At 40.3% G+C, this 21,358-nt stretch overlaps 1 protein-coding gene across 7 annotated transcripts in view; it reads right to left on the reverse strand.

Annotated features, from left to right (window-relative positions):
• MTR (5-methyltetrahydrofolate-homocysteine methyltransferase) overlaps window positions 1–21,358 on the reverse strand; it is a 107,910-nt gene that overhangs the window by 40,101 nt on the left and 46,451 nt on the right. For 5 of the 7 annotated variants that reach the window (XR_012434146.1, XM_015437200.4, XM_005539704.5 and 2 more), the window contains 4 exons: window positions 10,646–10,825; window positions 8,440–8,556; window positions 7,988–8,128; window positions 1,186–1,275 (listed from right to left, as the gene is read on the reverse strand). Coding sequence is in view for 4 of the 7 variants with exons in the window: in XM_015437200.4 (XP_015292686.3) it covers window positions 1,186–1,275; window positions 7,988–8,128; window positions 8,440–8,556; window positions 10,646–10,825 (528 nt within the window). In the remaining 3 variants the exon portion in view is untranslated. Of the gene's footprint in view, window positions 1–565; window positions 1,276–7,987; window positions 8,129–8,439; window positions 8,557–10,645; window positions 10,826–21,358 lie in introns of all 7 variants that reach the window. The other 2 variants (XR_012434204.1, XR_012434167.1) reach the window with 1 other exon arrangement.

Genomic DNA, 21,358 nt, shown 5'->3' on the forward strand with positions numbered 1-21,358 from the left:
AAAAAAAAAGACAAAAAAAAAAAAAAAAGAAAGAAAAAAAAGATCACCTAAAAAAACTGCATTACCTCCACAGAGCCATCATGAAAATGCTTAAGAGCATAGGTTCCAGAATCAGAGTGCACGGGTTCAATCTGGCTTCCTATCACTAATTTAGGCAATTCAATAAGCCTCAGTTTCCTCAATTAGAATATTACAATAGTATCTCATATGTTTATTTTGAGGATTGAGATAAAGTGCTTAGCTGGCTTTACTGATACAAAGTAAATACCTCATACACTTCCAAAACAGAATGTTGTATGCAGTAAATACATACAATTTCATATGCCAATTAAAAAAATGCTTTAAAATGTACCTCAGTAAAATAAGCTAACAAAGAAGGACTAGTAAGTTCAAATGCATCATAAAATACATTTTGTATCTTAGTGTTTTACCAGATTATACATTAATAAATACCTGTGGGGAAATCAGTACGTTTTCTCACTGTAATGCTGTAGGGCTGGGGAGAAACGACACTGGACGGGGCCCTTAAATGAAGTTCAAATCCATGAAGCCTCCACTGACTTACCTACCCTTCAATGGCAAGCCCCACTCCTTCAAGGTCCCCAGTTCAGTGATCCTTGGATTGGCCGACTAGCTCCACAAATTGAAATATGTGAATCTCAAAAGGTGCAAGAGTTAACTATGTTAAACTCCAGAGCCAAAGAGGAAAAAAAAAAAAAACAACTCTGAGATTCTCCAGACTCACACATGAGGAAACTGTAGCCAAGAGATTATTGATCTTGCCTAAAGCCTAAAATTCCAACTATGAAACTGACTTGCTGACCAACTGACAGCAACTTAGTCCAGGACAGGATTCACAGCCTCAGCACTACTGACACCTGGGAGGGAACATTCTTTGTTGTTTGGGGCTGTCCTGGGCACTGTAGGATGTTTAGCAGCATCCCTGGCCATAGGATGCCAGTAATACCTTCCACGCACAGTTACGACAATCAAAAATGTCTCTGAACACTGTCAAATGTGCTATGGTGGGGGGATTGGGGGACAGAAAGGGGGACCTCCCCAGGTTGAGAATCAGTGGTCTAGAGCATCTCCTTCTCCAGCTACTGTCAGCACCACACCGCCCGCAACAGCACCAGTCAGCCACGATGAGGCTCCAGCCCTCCAGTTCAGGCTCCTGTAACTCACCTTCACAAGCGCATACTCAAGGCGTTCTTCGACAGGGCCATTTCTCCACTCATCAGTCTGAATGACTTTCTTCCCTCCTGTGCCTTGAGTCTGAATTGAAATTGAAACCAAGAAATGGATACAACTCGTCACTAACAAAACTGTTTGATGGCAAAAAAATAAAAAAAATAAAAAATAAAAAATAAAAACCTGTATCTTATTCTTCTTTTACTATTCCAGCCCCTAGTAGACTGTCCAGCATAAAATAAGATCTCAATGAATGTTTGAGGGAAGGGGAGGGAAAAATGAGAAATCTTTTAGGGTTTGAACAGTTAGTGTAGAGACAGAGTAAAGTTCCATTCTTTCCTTTCCCTCTTTTCTAAAAATAACAACTCAAGACAAAATATTTCCAGGACAGTAAGAGAAGCTATACTCCAAACCCGATGAGCCTTCAAAGCTCTCAACAAGGATAACCACTACCCACAAACAGATGCAGGGAGGCCATAATGAAGCTAAGTCAGACATCAAAGGTGGGCACACCAGGAGGTATGACACAGACTATGCTCTCAAGGACACTGCCATTGTTATGGTTTGAAGGTGTCCTCCAAAAGTTGTGTTGGAAACCTAATGCCCCTGCCCCTATGAATGGATTAACGAATGAATGACGGATGGATTAATGTTGCTACCATGGAAGCAGCTTTGCTATCTCTCTGGCTCTCTTGCTCTTGCCCTCTTCACATGAGATGCCCTCTGCCATGTTATGACACAGCAAGAAGGCCCTCACCAGGGGCCAAGGCCATGCTCTTGGACTTCCAGCTGCTAATTAAACTTCTTTATAAATTACCCAGTCTTTGGTATCCTGTTAGAGCAAACTCATGACCAAGACAGCCATATCGTAAGAGAGGTAGAAAATATGTAAAGAAAGAAAGAGAGTATATGTCAAGGGCTGAATGAGTACATAATATAGACTAGGTACGTATGAATTTTGAGGGAGGAATGGTTATCGTAAGCTATGGTGGCAAAGAAAGGTTTCAAAGAAGCTGAATGATGAGAGGGGGCAGATTCAGCAAAGGAACAAAAGCACAATGATCATGGCACACATGATAAATTGCATTACTTTATTGTTTTCTCCACCTCAACTGGTGGTACCAGCTGCCAAACTGGAAACCTAAGTATCACCCTTGAATTTCCATTCACTACTCAAGTTCAATCAATCACCTCATCCTAATGATCACACCTCAATATTTTTCTCTCCACCCTGCCTCCATTTTCATAGCCCAAGAACTAAGTGGTCTCTACAGTCCAGAATCATTCTGGTCTCTGATTCATCTTCCACACTGTAGCCAAAAAGATGCTTCTAAAATGCAAATCTGATCCAACTGCTCCCTGTGAAAAAAGTCTCTGTGTAAGTTTCCTATTGCTTTCATGACATGGTACTGATTCCCCACCACACCATCCAATGCCCTGATGAGATGGTGTGGCTGTGACCCCACCCAAATCTCATCTTGACTTGTAGCTCCCACAACTCCCACATGTCGTGGGAGGGAAGCAGTGGGAGGTAACTCAATCACGGGGACAAGTCTTTCCTGTGCTGTTCTTGTGATAGTGAATAAGTCTCACAAGATCTAATGGTTTTACAAAGGGGAGTTTCGCTGCACAAGTTCTCTCTCTTATCTGCTGTCATGTAAGACGTGCCTTTCGCCTTCCACTATGACTGTGGGGCCTCCCCAGCCACGTGGAACTGTGAGTCCATTAAACCTGTTTCTTCATAAATTACCCAGTCTCAGGTATGCCTTTATCAGCAGTGTAAGAATTGACTAAGACACCTGACCTGGCTTTCTCCTATAGCTTCCTCTTCTGCCATTCCCAACAAGCTTCCAGCCATCCATAACACTTCTGTTCCTTACGCTCTCCATCATCTCTTCACCTCCAGGCCTTCACATTTGTTCATCTGACATACATTTATGCAGTACCTTGACAATGCCAGACTCTGGCTAGATGCAAATCTCTCTCCCCTGGCAGGGACCACAAGCACTGCACTCTACTCCCAAACCTTGGCCTGCCTACCTCCTTTATTTCTCTCAAGTCTCACCTGACCTATCATGTCCCCTGGGAAGCTTTCCCTGACCACCTCTAGTTTGAGGTCAGAATCTCCCTGAGGCTTCTCCTAGCATCCTGCACTTCCCCTCTCACAGCACTTGCTGCACTGGGTGACAATCGCCTCTATACATTTTTGCATGTGTCACTGAGCTGCAGGCTCTAAGACGGTAGGGGTACATCTCTCTTACTAGTTAGATCCTCTAAGTTCAATCAAATAAATGGCTCAGAGCGACACTTCAGTAAATATTAGCTGGATGAATTAATGCTACACAAAGGCTGATTTTGCTGGAGTAATGTTTGTCCAGGGTGGTAGAGGCCAAGCCACAGAGGGCCAAAAATCCATGCTGTGGAGTTTAAATTTAACCTTCCAGGCAATTGCATGGGAAGAAAGGGGAGACATTATTCAAAGTTCTAAAGCTGCAGATTAACATTCAAAGTCACATGTTTAAGGGAATCACAAAATGGGGAGAACATCTGAATAGTCCCTGATGAAGGCCTGGACTCAGCAGTGGTAACAGGAGGAAAGGAAAGGACAAACATAAAGGTATTAATAGACAATAACTAAGAAGGAGAGGAGGGAGAAATGCAAATCAAAACCACAATGAGATACCATCTCACGCCAGTTAGAATGGTGATCATTAAAAAGTCAGGAAACAACAGATGCTGGAGAGGATGTGGAGAAATAGGAATGCTTTTACACTGCTGGTGGGAGTGTAAATTAGTTCAACCATTGTGGAAGACAGTGTGGCGATTCCTCAAGGATCTAGAACCAGAAATACCATTTGACCCAGTAATCCCCATTACTGGGTCTATACCCAAAGGATTATAAATTATTCTACTATAAAGACACATGCACATGTATGTTTTTTGTGGCACTGTTCACAATAGCAAAGACTTGAAACCAACCCAAATGCCCATCAATGACAGACTGGATAAAGAAAATGTGGCACATGCATACCATGGAATACTGTGCAGCCATAAAAAAGGGTGAGTTCATGTCCTTTGCAGGGACATGGATGAAGCTAGAAACCATCATACTCAACAAACTAACACAGGAACAGAAAACCAAACACCGCATGTTCTCACTCATAAGTGTGAACTGAACAATGAGAACACATGGACACAGGGAGGGGAACACCACACACCAGAGCCTGTAGGGGGCTTGGGAGGCTAGGGAAGGGATAGCATTAGGAGAAATACCTAATGTAGATGATGGGTCGATGGGTGCAGCAAACCACCACAGCATGTGTATACCTATGTAACAAACCTGCACGTTCTGCACATGTATCCCAGAACTTAAAGTATAATTTAAAAAAAAAAGAAGAAGAAGAAGAAGAAAGAGAGGAAGAAGGAATTGGGGAGAACTCCAAGATTTAGGGCCAAAGAGGTAACTGGAATAATAACAACACAATGACTCTCATATGTTGAAAAACCTGAACGAGATAGTAATCAAAAAAGAAACCGTCCCTCTAATGTTCACAGTTCCATCACTTGATGCCTGTAAACACCATTTGTTCTATTAGCCACACAATCAGACAATTCCTACCTGGCGGATGGAGTTCTGCTGTGTAAAAACAGGGCAGTGTGTTCCAAACACTCTTGAAAAAAGAATCTGGTGTGTCCACAGAAAAATACCACAATGTGCCAGATTTATGGGGTGGGAAGGGGGCAAAAAATATGTGATTATGGACAGAGGCAAAAGAGGTTACAAACAGCAGTAAAGAATTCACTGAAGTGTTGGAGGTTGCAATGTCTAAAAACTATCCCACCTGATAGCTATGTTCCAAACTTGATGAATTTGATTCAGGAAAGCAATACTTAAAATGAAACAGTACAGTTAAAAGCAGTTATTTCAGAAATACACAATGGCATGCTGAGGCCCATCTTACTTTTCATGTAGTTATTCAATAGGGAGTTCTCCATGATATACATCCAAGGTGCCACACAGTTTTCACACACTAAGGAAGACCAGACCCAGGCACACTGTGGAAGCTTAGTAGATAGAAAGCTACAAAGCAAATTGACCAAGCAACTGTCGTGTCCATCTGGCTACTCCTTGTATCTGTACGTGTACAAAGCTAAAGAGAAAAACTACTTCTTCCCACTCTAGAGTTGCTTCTGCCTCACAGGGGCCTCATGATTGTGTAGGTTATAAAAGGAAGTAAACTGCTGCAGAGAAAGCCAAAGAAGAATGTGAGCCCAAATGACGAAGGGAGCGATCAAGGCCAAATCAAAGAACAGAAAATTTTCCCAGAAAGTATCAAGAATATTCTCAAGCTCCAGGGTCATTCCACATCCATTCTATCCAGAGCAGCAATCCTTCCACTCCACAGGAGGCCTGGCCTCCATTAGGGTACCATTTAATAAAGATCCTCCACGTAAATTACATGGTATCTGGAAATTTTTATTGTCAAAAATAATTTACTTACCACAGGTCAGTCTGAACTCAATCAGGAAAATTATTTTTCAGAAAAATCCCATTCCTCCCCAAACGTGAGATTAGAGAGTCTTGGAAGATCAGAGGCAGTTCCCTTCCCACCAGTTTCAATAATATATCAGACAGGAATCTGGGTGCAGACTTCCTCATTTGCAATAACTGAAAGAGATCATTCTCTTATAAAAGAGAAAAAATCCCTTGACTCTTATTTGCCTCATAATATTCCTGCTCTTCGTGCTCCATTTGCACTCAGCGCATCCTAAGGAATTGCTACAGAGCTGGCGACTCCCAGGAGTTATTAGAGGATACCTGTTTTGGTTATTAATTCTCTTAATGGCAACGGAAGTCACCTTGAAGGTAGACAGCCTCCCTGACAGAGAGATCAGTGGCTTATGAGAAGCCCTCATGGTTACATTAAGAATGAGGAAATTCTTCTATGATGAATTGTTAAGCTCTTGCAATTGCTATTAAGATTTCCCTCACTTTGACAGTGCCTCCAGGGGCAAAACCTCTTGGCAGCTCAGCATGACATACAGAAATGAAAGCTTGTAAACAATCGCTAAGAGAGTACAGACCAAAAGAATGTCTAGCACAAAATACAATGCTAAAAAAACCTGAAATGGGAATGGTCTTACAAATAAGGAGCCCCTTTCCTAAGTGAGAGGGCTGCCTCCTCTGGATAGATCACGGAAAAGATAAAAACACATCATTTCACGGGTTAATTAAGAACTGTCTAAAATAACTTCATGACAATAGAGGCTATGATGCCCCTTTGGCCTGCAACAGAACTCTCTGACAGTTATTAATGAAGGGCCCCTACTAGGTAGAAGATGGACCATGACTCAAAACTGAATAGTGTTTAACGCCCATGTCTCAGCGTTCAAAGAATAAGACAGGACTAAGCACTCTGTCTATGTGAACAAAAACGGTTAATAGGAAAAAAAATTAAAATCTATGGAATGTTTCCTAAGTAATGTGCTGAGAAGTAGAACTTGATTATATCTGCCACAACCAAATGAGACATTCTGTCCTGGGTCCACATGAGAAACTAGAAATGTTTTTAAGGAACTGAGAGGAGGGTCATGTGAGCTTTGGCACAGTGTCTGAACTCCTTTCAGCTTTGTTGAGCCTAAGGCTTCCATAAGCAATTTCAGAAATCTAGTCTTACTACCAGTAAGGCGGATAAAACAAGGATGTGGTTACTCTCAGAGTGCCTTATCCTTCTTCCGGAGCATTTTATTACTCTTCTGTAGAAGAGGAAAAGTTGGCTGTTCTATCAGAGCTAAATTCAGATTCTAACATGGAAAATATTAACAAAGTTGGCAAGAGACACAAAAGCATCCTACCACTTTCTCAACATGCTTTGTCGGAAAAATGTCTTCCTTTGCCATCATTCTCTGAAACAGATTAAAATGCAAGTTCTTTTGAGGTAAAGATCTCAACTTTCCTTAAACTGAATTCTAGGAAGCAGCATCTATGATAGATACTTCATGTGCCTAGGACTGCGCCCAACATGTAAGTGAGAAACAAGCTGGTGTTTGAATTAGCTATAATTATACTCATTTTTTACAGATCAAATGTGCACAGACTTCAAGCCTTGAACTGCAGAACTTTGCCACAGATGCACTAGATCCTAACATAAACAGATATACAAACCAAAACACGTAACATTGGGGACCACGTAATGCTAACACAGCCACACAAGAAAATCCAGAACAGCTATTTCAAATAATGAGGTAGAAAAATATCAAGTAAAATGGAAATATGTTCCCAGTACACTGCTAAGAAAAAAATATTACCATAAAAGCATCTATAGTTCTATTTTTGTAAAAAAAAATGTGTGTACATGTACCTATGCATGCATATTCATTTTGCAAAGAGAAAAAAAAAAAACTCCCGTTACTTAAAGGTTATAACAAAGTCTCAAGTGTTTAACTTTGGGTGGTAGGATTACAAGTGATTTTTATTTTCTTCCTTTGCTTACCAGAATTTTGTAAATTTTCTAGAACTAATATGTTACTTGGTACAAGAAAAATAAATTTTACATTTTAAAATAAACTTAAAGAAACCTAAGTCCAGAATACGGAAGCAGCCTAGGCATGGTCTGTTTATCCTTCCTTGCCCTAGCTACACCACCATCTCTGCAACTCTCTGTAGAAATCTTCAGTGATCTAAACATATGATTCGATATTTGCTTCTATTCCACAATGAAGGTCTACTAACTGTAGGTGAGTAATACATTCAAAGACAGGAAAAATCCATCCATTAGAACACTTGTCTGTCTACCTGGGCATAACGTAAGAGCTTCTCCGTGGCCTCAGGGTCTTTATTCCAGATGAGATCTTCACAGAGCTGCAGAAGTTCCTTATGGATATCATCATACACAGGGAGGTTTCCAGCATTCACTATCCCCATGTCCATGCCAGACTAAGGGCAATACAAATAAAAATGAGAATTTACAGTGATACCCTAAGTCAGCGATCAGCAAACTTTTCTCTGTAAAGGGCTAGATAGAAACTATTTTAGGCCATAGCCTCTGTCACAGCTACTCAACTTTGCAGTTACAGCATAAAAGCAGCCACAGACAAGATACAAGTGAATGGGTGTGGGTCTATCCCAATAAAATCTTATTTACAGAAACTGGGAGCAGGCCAGACTTAGTCTAGATGCCACACTTTGAAAACCCCTACCCCAAGTAAAAGCTGGTTTCCGCAGGACAAAGAGTTCTTCTACCATACCTTGATTGCATGGTAAAGGAAAACCCCATGCATTGCTTCTCGAATGGCTTCCATTCCTCGGAAGGAGAAGGACAAGTTGGAAAGACCTCCACTTATTCTGGCTCCAGGTAATGTTTCCTGGCAAAAATTTTAAAACATGAAAAGATTCCCCTTTTTGCTAAAAACAGCAATCACATCTCTTAAGCTTTATATAGGAGTCGAGAGAAAAAAAACAAAAAACAAAAACCATCCAAAGTTCAAAGTAATTCAGAGCCTCCTGTTACTAGACATAGAGCAAAGCTTGCTGTATTATGGTATCACAAAGGTGCTGCTTCATAAGTAGTTTTTCCTACTAGACTCCATTCTCCCTACGGAAAACACGTGAGTACACACATACACACACACACACACACACACACACATACACACACACACACACACACACACACAGAAAGACAAAGAGGAACACGTGAGTACACACATACACACACATACACACACACACACACACACACACACAGAAAGACAAAGAGGAATTCCCTATTCATTAAACGTACAAATTACTAGAAGGCTTCCATAGCCTAAATGAACAAACTCCCTAGTTCACTATAAACTTGACCAACTATAAAAGGACAAAAGGAAATTGAAGTTCCAACCATACCGATAACAATAACAAGCATCATCAGACATGTGGAATGACAGGAACTCTCACTTACTATTATTGGCTCAAGAATCTAGGGAGACAGTTTGTCATTATCTACTACTATGAGCCAACCATTCCACTTCTGGGTATATGCTACAGAGAAGCTCAGGCATGTATGTCTAAGATACATATATAAGAATACTCAGAGCAGCATTGTTCATAATGTCCAAAAGCTGGAAACAAACTAGATGTCCATTAACAACAGAACAGTTAATTGTGGTATAGTTATACCACAGAATATTATACATTAATAAAAATGAACAAACAGCTACAGACACACAGATAAATCTTTAGAATGAAGTTGAGCAAGAAAAAAAAGCATAAAAATATTATGATTCTTTTTATTAGGCTCAAAAGCAGACAAAACCAAACTATATCATTCAGATATTCAGTCAATTCTTATTATTTTGTGGTAGTTATGTTCCTTAAGGTCACTGCAAACACTAAATTAGGGAATACCAGAGCATTGCTCCTAGGAGAAATACAGGGTTACCAATGAATACATAACCTTGTTCTGTGTGTTCATGTTAAGATACTTTATCTAATATTTATTGTTGATTAATTAACACTGAATTCACAGCCAATGGCACTATAACGCATGTCTGAACAAAGCTTGTCTAACACACATATTTCCTCCATAAGGCACATCACAGCCTTCTTGCACTTAGGAACACTAGACAGCACTAGTATGGGGCCATTTTAAAAAGTGACCTCACCAACAAAAAGCACAAAAATGTGAAAAATATGGCATTAGACTGCAAAAAGGACATCTGTGTACACGATGAGAGCTGAAATAAGAAAGTAGGTCATTGCCATGTTTGACCTCTTTGGGAACAATATGGGTTGGGCCACTCAAATTTTCCACCACTCTGCATATGGGTATGTCTAAATAACTGCAGAAGTGACGTATTGATTTTGGGGTCACAAATAAACTTCAGTGAGCGTATGAATTTGCAAATACAAAATCCATGGATGATGCAAATCAAATCTACGTGTATAAGCAATAAATTTATGAAGAAAAGCAACAGAGTAGCGTCATAAAACTCAGGACGATGGCTACTTTATAAAATTGAGAATGAGGTGTAACTGCAAAAGGAGAGACAGATGAGGGCGCTCGCTATGCTCTATTTTGGGACCTAAATGAAGGCTCTCATATGCTTCATAATTAATTATTTCTTAGGTTCTGTGGTTTTTTGTTTTGTTTCGTTTTGTTCAAGACAGGGTCTCACTCTGTTGCCCAGGCTAGAGTGCAGTGGCGTGATCCCGGCTCACCGCAACCTCCACCATCCTGGGTTCAAGCGAGTTCATCAGGCTCTGTTATATTCTACAGTTTGTTGGTTACACAAGTTAAAACTCCACTAAAGAAAAAAAAAAAAATAAGGTCTCCTACATTTCAGAAAAACTATTTACTAAGAACAAGAATGTTAACATTTCAGCCAATAAATATATGTCAGCTCTAACCATTCATTAGACCCATGGGACGAATTTGAGCCATGACTTGGGAGAGAAAATGTCTACACTTACTTTAATGACTTTTGTTGCATGGATAAAATTAATGGCATACAAGTTGTGTTCTTCCATTCCAGTCCCAATGGTTAGGATATTAGGGTCAAAAATGATGTCATTTGGATTAAAGCCCAGTTTTTTCACAAGAAGATGGTAGGCCCGGGTACACACTCTGATTTTCGTGTCTGTTTCCGTTGCCTAGAGAAAAGAGCAAAAGATGTAGTTTGAAATAGAAAAATTAAATATCTATTAAAATATTAATATTAAACACCTGTTATTTTATTTTAATAAAATATTAATATTAAAATATTAAGTGTTATCTATTAGAGCACATTTCACTCACTGAAAACACTCAAGTGTCAATGCTTGGATTTCACAGAAATCTAAATGCCAAGTAGCTTCCGATCACTTATCAAATTATCTCAGAGGAGAGGTTGGTTTAAAGATCTCTTTGTGTGTTCACAAACACAGCAGCTATACTTTCCGCAAAAAATCAAATCTTATACATATACACACGTGGTATATTATGAAAAAGCTTCTAAAAAATACATGCATATGATAAAAAATCAAATATTACTAAAGAAGAGATTAACGTAAGTGCCCCTTCCTCTCTTGACCTGCCAGCAGTGTCACAACCTATCACCCAGTTCACACTGCCACTGCTTTCTCAGATCTTTTTGCAAGAACACTCTAAGTGTATTCAAGGATATGCATTTATTCCTCACCTCCACCCATTATAACACTGGCTTAACATGTGTCTTAAGTCATAAATACAAATTAGTCTTTACCTTCAAAATAATGTCCCTAAAAGGCAAAACACTGACTCCAGCAACACTCATCCCCCAATCCCCCAGCTGCTTCACATCAGCCTCAGAATCTTGGCCTACATCTCCAATCTCATCTCCTACCATGTGCCCTCTCCTCTACTCCGCGACCCCTACATTGCTCCTTTGGTGTTTCTGAAACCCGCCAAGCTTATTCCTCCCTCTGCAATTTTCATTTATTGCTGCCACTACCCAGAACATACTGTGACATGGCCTTGTGCTTTATAGGACTCAGGCTTCTGCCCAAGGGCCCCCTTTTCAGAGCCTACCTTAAATCACCCTCCCTAAACCAGCCACTTCCACCCTTCCTCACCTCCTCCACTCTTCTTCAGAGTATTTCTTTCCAGAAATTGTATTATTTTAGCAACATCTTTAGTATTTTTGGCTGTTTTGTTACTTATTAATTGGTAAACTCCTCTCTCCTAGCTGGAATGCCAGTCTTGTTGTATCCCCAGTGCCCAGAGCAGTGCCTGTCAACGTACGTGCTCAACATTATGTATGAATGCTGCTTTTACTCAAAGCATTTCTGAACTTTGTCATGGAAACTGTCTTCAGATCAAATTTACAACCTCAACACAGGGTATTTACCAAATTACATCCTGAATGATTTCTGGTTGTATGAAAAATCAAATCTACTCTTAAAAACGATTGCTTGCTATCACTAGAGTGATAAGAAAAAATTAGTCACAATTCTGAAGGTCAATTCTCAATGAATGTGAAAAACATTCCTGAAAAATGGCCAACCCTACTGCAATCTGCATTGCAGACTTCTGTGGAGATGAGGGGGTGGGGACACTGACATAGGTCAAGTGCATCTAGTGAGGCCCTAGACAACAGAAATGAGGAGTAGGGGAATTATGAAAAGAACTCTCTTAGATCTAATCTTTTGATCACTTACTACTTTGGTATTCTTTTTCAACTGTTTTCTTTGGTCTCTTTAATCGCTCCGGGCAGCTGCTGGGGTGAGATTTCACCTCTACTTGGGAGGGAAGTGTCTCTAGGAGTCAGCAGACAAAGCGGCCCAGGGAAAGGGAGACAGGAAGTAGTCTTTGTGGCCTCACTGCACCCAGGCTTTAGGGAAGGTGGCGAGCTTTCGTCTTCCTTAATGGAATTTTCTCAATGCTTACTTCCTCTGCCTTCAGTTAGAGTGAAAAGGTTAAAGGTTGAGACTGAGATGTGTGTCAGAAAAAACTGGTCAGAAACAGGTCATTTGCAGCTGCCTTTAGTCTTGAATTTTTAAAGCTCACCCTTCACCAGACAGCCCAATAGAGTTCTAGGCTCTAGGTTCATGGCCGAGCTAAGCTCACTATGAGAGAAGGCACAGGGACGACCAGTGCCACTAGTGTTACTGAGTAACCTAGTCTGGTTGGTAGATGAAGAAGTCAAGGTCCTGGTCATTTCTCTCCTAAGCCATGAATATTATCTGGCCAAGCAGGGCAGGTTGAAGTGAACAGTATGTTACCCACAGGAGAGTAGGGTGTAGGGCCCAGCTGTGTACCAAAGACAGCCTTGCTTGTGGGACAAGCAGGAGCATCCTCAGGACAGGAATTCATTTCTAGAACCAAAACAGAGTCATCAACTCTAACCTCCATAAGCATGAAGCCCTTGTCAAATTGTTCTCATGGTGCCTAGCACAGTATCTGTGCCACAGGGTTGCACAACCCTGTGCAACAGTGGTTGAGTGTCACTCAACCTCTGTCACTTGATTAAATAATGACTCTCAGAGTGAACACAGCGTTGGTTTACAGGCCTTTGTCAGGAGCAGGTCATATCATGTTAGGTTCACCAAGCTTCTGTCTTACCCCTCACCAGAGCTGTGGGACAGACACACCAATAAAGCCTCAATCGTGCTTGTGGATTTCACAGATCCAGAATAGAAGTTCAGTAAAACAACAGAACGGGAGCTTTACTCCATCAGGAAGGGCTTTCAACCCTGGCTGCACATTACAATAACCCAGAGGGATTTCTGTTTGCTTGTTTTTTATAATAGTAACACCTCACCCTGAACCAGTTAAATCAGAATCTGGAGATGAGGCCTCAGCAAGTGTTTTGTAAAAGCCCCTTAGTGATGCTAATGTAAAGCCAGGTGAGAACCACTGACAGGTGAGATGTGGCACCTTCTCAGCTGGAGTAGAAGAAAAACTCGGTGATACTCTGAGCAGCAAGAAGGAAGGAATAAATGCCATGTATAGCTTTATCAAACTCTTAAGCCATAGAGAAGCTAGACTGTGACCAGTGAGTACAAGGCTTTACTTCTTAAGAAGCTCATGGCTCAGATTTTGCTAAAATACCAGACACTCAGGGAGTAATGCAATAAAACAATTTTTGATTTAGTCATCAAGGCAGATACTGTAAGGAAGAGAAGGACAATGTGTAGATTCTTTAATGTTGATTCTTTAAAGAACCTAGATTCTTTAATGTAGTCTGAAAAGGAGCAGAGATGGAACAGGGCTAACTTCAGAGGTGAGTTAAAGTTTTAAAATCCAACTGAACTAGTTGAAGATGGGCAAGAGAACCCTGGAGGAAGCAGAGGCCCATTCTGGGACTGTAGTTAAAAAAAGAAGTGGTCCGGCCCAGTGCAGTGGCTCACATCTGTAATCCCGGCACTTTGACAGGCTGAGGCAGGTGGATCACCTGAGGTCAGGTGTTTGAGAACAGCTTGGCCAACATGGTGAAAAACCACCTCTACTAAAAATACAAAAATTAGCCAGTTGTGGTGGCACACGCCTGTAGTCCTAGCTACTTGGGAGGCTAAGCCAGGAGAATTGCTTGAACCCAGGAAGCGGAGGTTGCAGAGCTGAGGTCGTGCTACTGCACTTCAGCCTGGATGACGGAGTGAGACTTGATCTAAAAAAAAAAAAAACAAAACAAAAAAAAACAAAACCAGAAGTGATAGAAATGGATATTTGTGCCTTTCAAGAGAGACAGTGACAAGCAGGAAGGTAAACACTGAAGAAAAGGAAGTGTCCAAAGGAAAAAATCTAAAAATCACAACCAAAGGGAAAAAATCTACCAAAGAAAAAATATGTCACTTACAATAAAAACAACAAACAAAACACATAGGAATGATCTAGAGATTTCCTATTTAGGGATAATTACACAACTCCATCGAATGAGTAATTGGAAAGACATTCCACGTTCCTCAGAGACAAATCTAAACATTGGCAAGATACCAATTCCTTGTTATCTTGTAGGTTAGGATTATTTAGATATTAATCAAGATCCAATGGTTCTCATAATTAGAAATTTATTTTCAAATCATTTTAAAACAAGAAAACCAAAAAAAAGGAAAATGTGTTGCATATATTGATTATTCTTTTATATAGTTTACACATGTGCAAACAAAAACTAATATAGACTATTCTGCTATTATGTGATAATTATATTTCTAAGAAACTTCACATTATCAAAAATTGTCATACAAAAAAGTCATTTTTGTGAACCTATGGATTATATGAAAAAAATTAAAAATCATTTCATTTAGAAAAAGAGAACTAAATCTAGAGTCAGTATACTTGTCCCATAGAAATTTCAATAATAAAGGTGTCCTGTATCTTGTTATGTAGAGCTAAGAATAACAGCTGGTCAAAACTATCAGCAACAATGAAAAACACAGAAATGCTTTCTCGTTGCCTTTCAATCCAGAAGTCTCAGGCCCAGCCTCCTGTCGTATCTGGTCTTGACCTTGCAGTTTTGTTTGCAACATGGATCACAGACATTAACCAAAGACTCCAACACAGCAGCCAGCTATTGAAACAAAGCTGGTGTGCCTTGCTTAGCCGCAACAGTAGCTTCCCATTTGAGGGAGTTGTTGTTTTTCCCCTATAATCAGTGGTGTCAATCCAAGCAAAGCAAATTCCGGTTCTTAACTGATTGCTACATCCAAGAGCATTATGACAACTCAATCAACAGAAAACATGCCTTTATATAAAAAATACCTGCATTGCTGGCTTCTTAACTTTGAAAATATACAGGATTTTTGCTTTGCTTCTTATAATTTTCAATATTTATGACAATTTGACAGTGAGCATACATGCAACTCCATAATCTGTATAATATTTAAATGCTCTGGAGAACAGTCCAGTAAAATTATGTTACCTAAGTTATCTATTTCTCTTCAGTTGGGCACTTGGGCTGTTATATTTTCAATAATGTTGGTGTAAAATCTTGGCATATATAGTATCCTTACGCTGCTGAATTCTTTTGTTGGAATAATTGCCCAGAAATAAGATTATGAGCTCAAGGGGTATAAACAATTTTTTGTCTCTTGACAGGTATTATATTCTCTTTCAAAAGGACTGTACCAGTTTACACTACACTCTGCAACAAACAAGGCTTCAGTTATATCACTGCTGTATCTACATAGACCTTGACCATTTTTAACTTTACTAATTTAGTAGGGATAAAACATTACCTTAAGGCTGCTCTAATTTGTATATATTTCATAACTAGCAGGTTATTTTGTTTTCCTACATTTGCTTTTAATTTGTGGTCACAGTCAAGTCTAAATTGGGAAAACCTATCCTTAGACAAGACCAAGCACTAAGCAGTGCCAATAAACAAAGCACAGGGTGAACATAGGATTTGGAAGCATACACCCATCTTCAAATGAGGAAGACCAAGGGTAAAAACTTGGTTCCACCATGTCCTAGACATGACACTGGTCCACTGTAAAACGGGATGGCTGCCACCTCAGTGGTTACTCTGAAGACTAAATTAAATAACCTCTGCTGGTGGTTTTCAACCAAAAGATACATCAGAATCACCTCTAAGGCTTTAAAATGTCTAAAGCCAGGCCTCATCCCAGACCAAATGAGTCAAAACTCAAGGGCTGAAGTCCAGGGGTGTGTGTTTTTTCAAAAGCTCCAGCAGTGACTGCCCTTCCCTGTCACAGTGAGTCTGCTTTGCACTCCTGGTTAAGCACCACAGATCCCTAAGGCGCAACATTCCATTCTCACTCTGAATTGACCTTGCTTCCAACTTCACCGAGAAAACAGAAGCAATTATAGACTCCCGCCAGCACATCAACCAGCATGCCTGCAGATCTGCACTCTTTACTCTGCCTTCTCTTTTGCACTTTGAGCAAACTGCCCAGCTACTGATCTAAAGCCACCCCTCCACTCACACAGTGATTGCCATCTCTCTCAACTCACAAGGTCATGGCTCTGGCAAATGCCTCCTTTCTCTCCTGCATCAATTCCTCCCTCTCTCTCCCAGATCATTCTCATCAGCTTACAAAAACATGCTGTCACAGAATCTACACACACACATACACACACACACACACACACACACACATATACATAAACACACATCCTTTCTTAACTTCGTATTTCCCCCCTGGTCTCCACCCTATTTCTTTGCTCCCCTTTATGGCAGAACTGTAAAAAGTTGCCTATACTGCTGCTTCTATTCTTCTCCTATTCTCTCTAAATCCACTCCAATAAAGCTTTCATCTCCTTGGAAACAGTACAGCAAGATCACAAATGACCCCATTTCTAATCCAATGGTAAACCCTTGGTCTCATCCCACTTGGTCTATCCACAACTCTTTAAACAGCTGATCATGCCCTTTTCTTTGACGCTTGTTCTTCACTTGGCTTCTAAGGGAACTCTCTCTTCTAACTCCCCTCCTACCATGTAGGCTGCTCCTTCTCATATCCTTCTGATGGTGTTTCCTCTTCTCCCCAGTGCCCTAAGCACTGTGGTTCTAAGACTCACTTACTCCTAGGACTTCTCTACAGTCATTCCTTTGGTGAGCTCAGCCAGTCTCACTGCTTTAAATAGCATGTACAAATAATTCCCAAATAAAGGAATCCTATCTTCAAGCCAGACTTTGCCCACAAAATCCACTCATTTACACAACTGCACACTCGACATGCCCACCACATACTATGTCCAAACCCAAACTTCTCCTTACCCCAGCCCAAATCTGCTTCTCAAAGTCTTTCTTACCTCAGTAGCTCCTTCCTTTCAATTGCCCAAGCCAACAAATTCTAAAATTATCCCTGACTCCTCTTTCCTTCACAACCTATACTCAATGTGAATGCAAATCCTATTGGCTCTATGTTAAAAATATATGTAGAAACAGATGATTTTTAACATCCTCTTTTGCTTTCACCGTGGCCCTAACCATCACCATATCTCATCTGAATGAGAGCAATAAACTCTAACATTTCTGCTTTGGCCCTAACAGACCATTCTCCACAAAGGACCAGAGGGTTTAAACATGAGTCAGATCACATTTACCCCTCTGTTCAAAACTTTTCCATGGTGTCCCCACTCACACTGGGTAACAATGTTAACCAAAAGTGTGAAGAAAGGCCGCCAAGGCCCTATGTGATTTGACGTGCCACCTTTCCAACCTTGTATCTTCCCAATCTCCTCCTCTCCCCTCTGCTCCAGCTACTCTGGCTTCCCTGTTGGTTTTCAAACACGACAAGCATCTATCTACCTCAAGATTCCCTCTGCAAAGAACACTATTCCCCCACATTTTCACACGGCTCACCTAGGCTTCTGCTAAAATGTCACATCATCCATGAGGCCTTCCCAAACTATCCTACATAAAATAATATTCCCCCATCTCCACGCTGAGGGGGGATCAAATACTCTTCATTTCCCTTCACCGTATTCAATACCATTCAATGTGTGTATACACACACACACGTTTATTATTATTATTATTATTATTATTATTTTTGGAGACAGAGTCTAACTCTGTCACCCAGGCTGGAGTGCAGTGGTGCGATCTCACCTCACTGTAACCTCAGTCTCCTGGGTTCAAGTAATTCTCATGCCTCAGCCTCTCCAGTAGCTAAGATTACGGGCATGCATTACCACATCTGGCTAATTTTTGTATTTAGTAGAGACGGGGTTTCACCACGTTGGCCAGGCTAGTCTCGAACTCCTGAATTCAGGTGATCCACCTGCCTCAGCCTCCCAAAGTGTTGGGATTACAGGTGTGAGCCACCACACCTGGCCAATTATTCATATATATATACATTTTTTTAAAATGTGTTATTCCCTTTGTCCCTAAGAATATAAATCGTACATGAACAGGGACTAGGGTGTATTCTCTGCTGTCTCCTCAGAGATTAGAATAGGGTCTGGCACATAGTAAGTGCTCAGGATATATTTGAAGATATTTGCCTCATTAAAAAGTAACAAGTTGCTATATATATCCGGTTTTTTTTTTTTTTTTTTTTGAGACAGAGTCTCGCTCTGTTGCCCAGGCTAGAGTGCAGTGGCGCAATCTCGGCTCACTGCAAGCTCCGCCTCCCAGGTTCAAGCCATTCTCCTGCCTCAGCCTCCTGAGTAGCTGGGACTACAGGCACCCGCCACTACACCCGGCTAATTTTTTGTATATTTAGTAGAGACGGGGCTTCACCGTGTTAGCCAGGATGGTCTCGATCTCCTGACCTCATGATTCGCCCGCCTCGGCCTCCCAAAGTGCTGAGATTACAGGCGTGAGCCACCATGCCCAGCCCACTATATATATTGTTAAAAGGAACATTCAGATAACAAAAAAAGAGCTTCTGGAAAAAGAAGAAATAAAACTCTAAATAGAGGGTCTGGAGGATAAATGTAGATATGAAAATCTCACCCGATGCAGAGTACAATACCAGAGTTGGAAAATAGGAGAGAAATATAAGAAAATTAGACAATCTGTCCAAAACATTCAATATCTCAATAATACATGTACCAAAAAAGAAAATAAAACAATCCAAGGACACTTCCTACCACTGCAGCTGTGACTTTCACAAATGAAAGGCCTACTGAGTGCCAGCATAATGGATGGCTCATCATCGCAAGAATTCAGAACACAGAGGACACAAAAGATTCCCAAAGCGTCCAGAGAATAGAAAAACAAGTTTCACAAAAATAATCAAGAGTTAGAACAGCACTGGACTTCTTACCAATACCAGTGGGAACCAGAAGACAAAAGAGCAGTATTTTGAAAACACAGAACAACTTCAAGTTTGCACTCCTATGCCCATACAACTGCCAATTAAGCGTAAAAGTAGAATACGGCCATTTTCTGACACGTAAGATTTCAAAAATATTTACTGCCATGCTTTCTTTCACAAGAAGCTACCAGAGAATGTACTCTACCAAATGACCCAAACAAAAAGTTAACCAAGAATGAGGAAATTATGAGTTCTAAAAACCTAAGAGAAAGGCAAATGGAACCCCAGGAGGAAGGTCACAGCTGTGCAGCTGGCCTACTGAGCAGCCGTTCCGGGTCATGTCAGAAGACTTGGAGGGAGAATTCTTCAAAAAAGTAGTATGACAGTCCTCTTAATGTGTCTGGCTACATTGGATATTGGAGGTTTACACAACTGGGGTACAATCTGAAGGCGAAATACATAGAAAACAATACAAACAAAAAGGTAAGTATTACCTTCAGAGAAAACAAATAAAGAGTAAGAAAGGATAAGCAATCATAGTATACTATTGCATGGCTCAGCTTTTATACTGTTTAATAATGTAAGCACTGAAAACGATTATAGCTAAAATGAACTATACTGGGAAGGATAAAAGTAAAGCTGTACAGAGTCAGGGCAGTGGATGGTGAAAAGCTAAAAAACCTTTAATCATTGTAGGAAGTCAATAAATAAAAACTAAAACTGGAATTTGAAGATAAAGAGGTAGATGCTACAAGAATCAGCTTAAAAAGCTGAAAGTGGCTGCCTCAGGATCTAGAAGGCTGAGGGTTTTTGTTTTCCTTTTTGTTTACGGAACTATTTGCCTATCTGCAGAAAATACAATTATCAAAAGGTCCCATACCACACTAAACTTCTAGTGGAAGATAACAACTTTTCAGATGGACAGTTTTAACAATGTGTCTCAGAATAGTAAATGCGTGCACTCTCTGACATAGCAATCCCACTTCAATGAACTGACTCTAAGAAAAATCATTTACAAGGGGAAATAGCTGCATGAATTAGGATATTCATTGGTCACTGAACTGTTCATGCTACTAAAATATTAGAAACACAATTTCATTCAATAATAGATAGTAAGTAAAACATACTAGAATGCAATGCAACCAGAAACCATGGAGTTTTAATCCCTATTCACTAAGATGGGAAAATGCCAACATTATGTTGAGTAGGGGAAAAGAGTTACAGAATACCAGGTATAATCTCATCTTATAAAAGTTTTCATTTGCTGAAACCTCTTTTGCTCTTTCCCCACATGGCCATGTGGCTTGCTCTCTCATTTTACTCCGGTTTTCAAATGTTCCCTCCTCAGACGGATCTTACAAGACCACCTCTTCTAAACAGGCCAACTCTTCCCTGACAGCCTTTTCACTCGACCCTTTAGCACAGGCCCTGAAGAATGAAACCAGATCACCTAGACCTGAATCCCAGCACTGCAAACTGTTAGCTGTGTGACAACTGCAAGTCCTGGGACATCTCTGTGCTTTAGTTTCCTCACATGACATTCAAAAATAACAAGAATACACACCCACGGTTTATATGCTTGGAGGAAGAAGTGATTTAATGTGTGTTGTGTACTTGCTTGGTGTGAATTAAGGTTCAATATATGTTAACGATCAAAATTCTCTCTCTTTTGCATTCTTCTGGATGATTTGAATTTTTTCACAATGAAAGAAAATGTATCTTTCATACAAAAAAATACATTTAAAAACAAAGAAAGACAGAAAGGAAAGAAAAAGTACATATAATCCCATTACTTGTTCGGTCAGTATGTCCCCATTTGAGACCATCCCCAACTCAGACCATCCCTACTACCCCAGTTGACAACCATCAAATTCTTTTCTCTGCTTATACAGACACACATACGTAAATGTAAGTACTTTTATATTAAGTAAAATTGGGATCATGTCACTCACTTTTTTCATTTTTCAATATATTGAAGACATGGTTCTTTTTAACTGCTGC

This window comes from Macaca fascicularis, chromosome 1 (genome assembly GCF_037993035.2).
Source record: "Macaca fascicularis isolate 582-1 chromosome 1, T2T-MFA8v1.1".
NCBI classification, from domain to species: domain Eukaryota; kingdom Metazoa; phylum Chordata; class Mammalia; order Primates; family Cercopithecidae; genus Macaca; species Macaca fascicularis.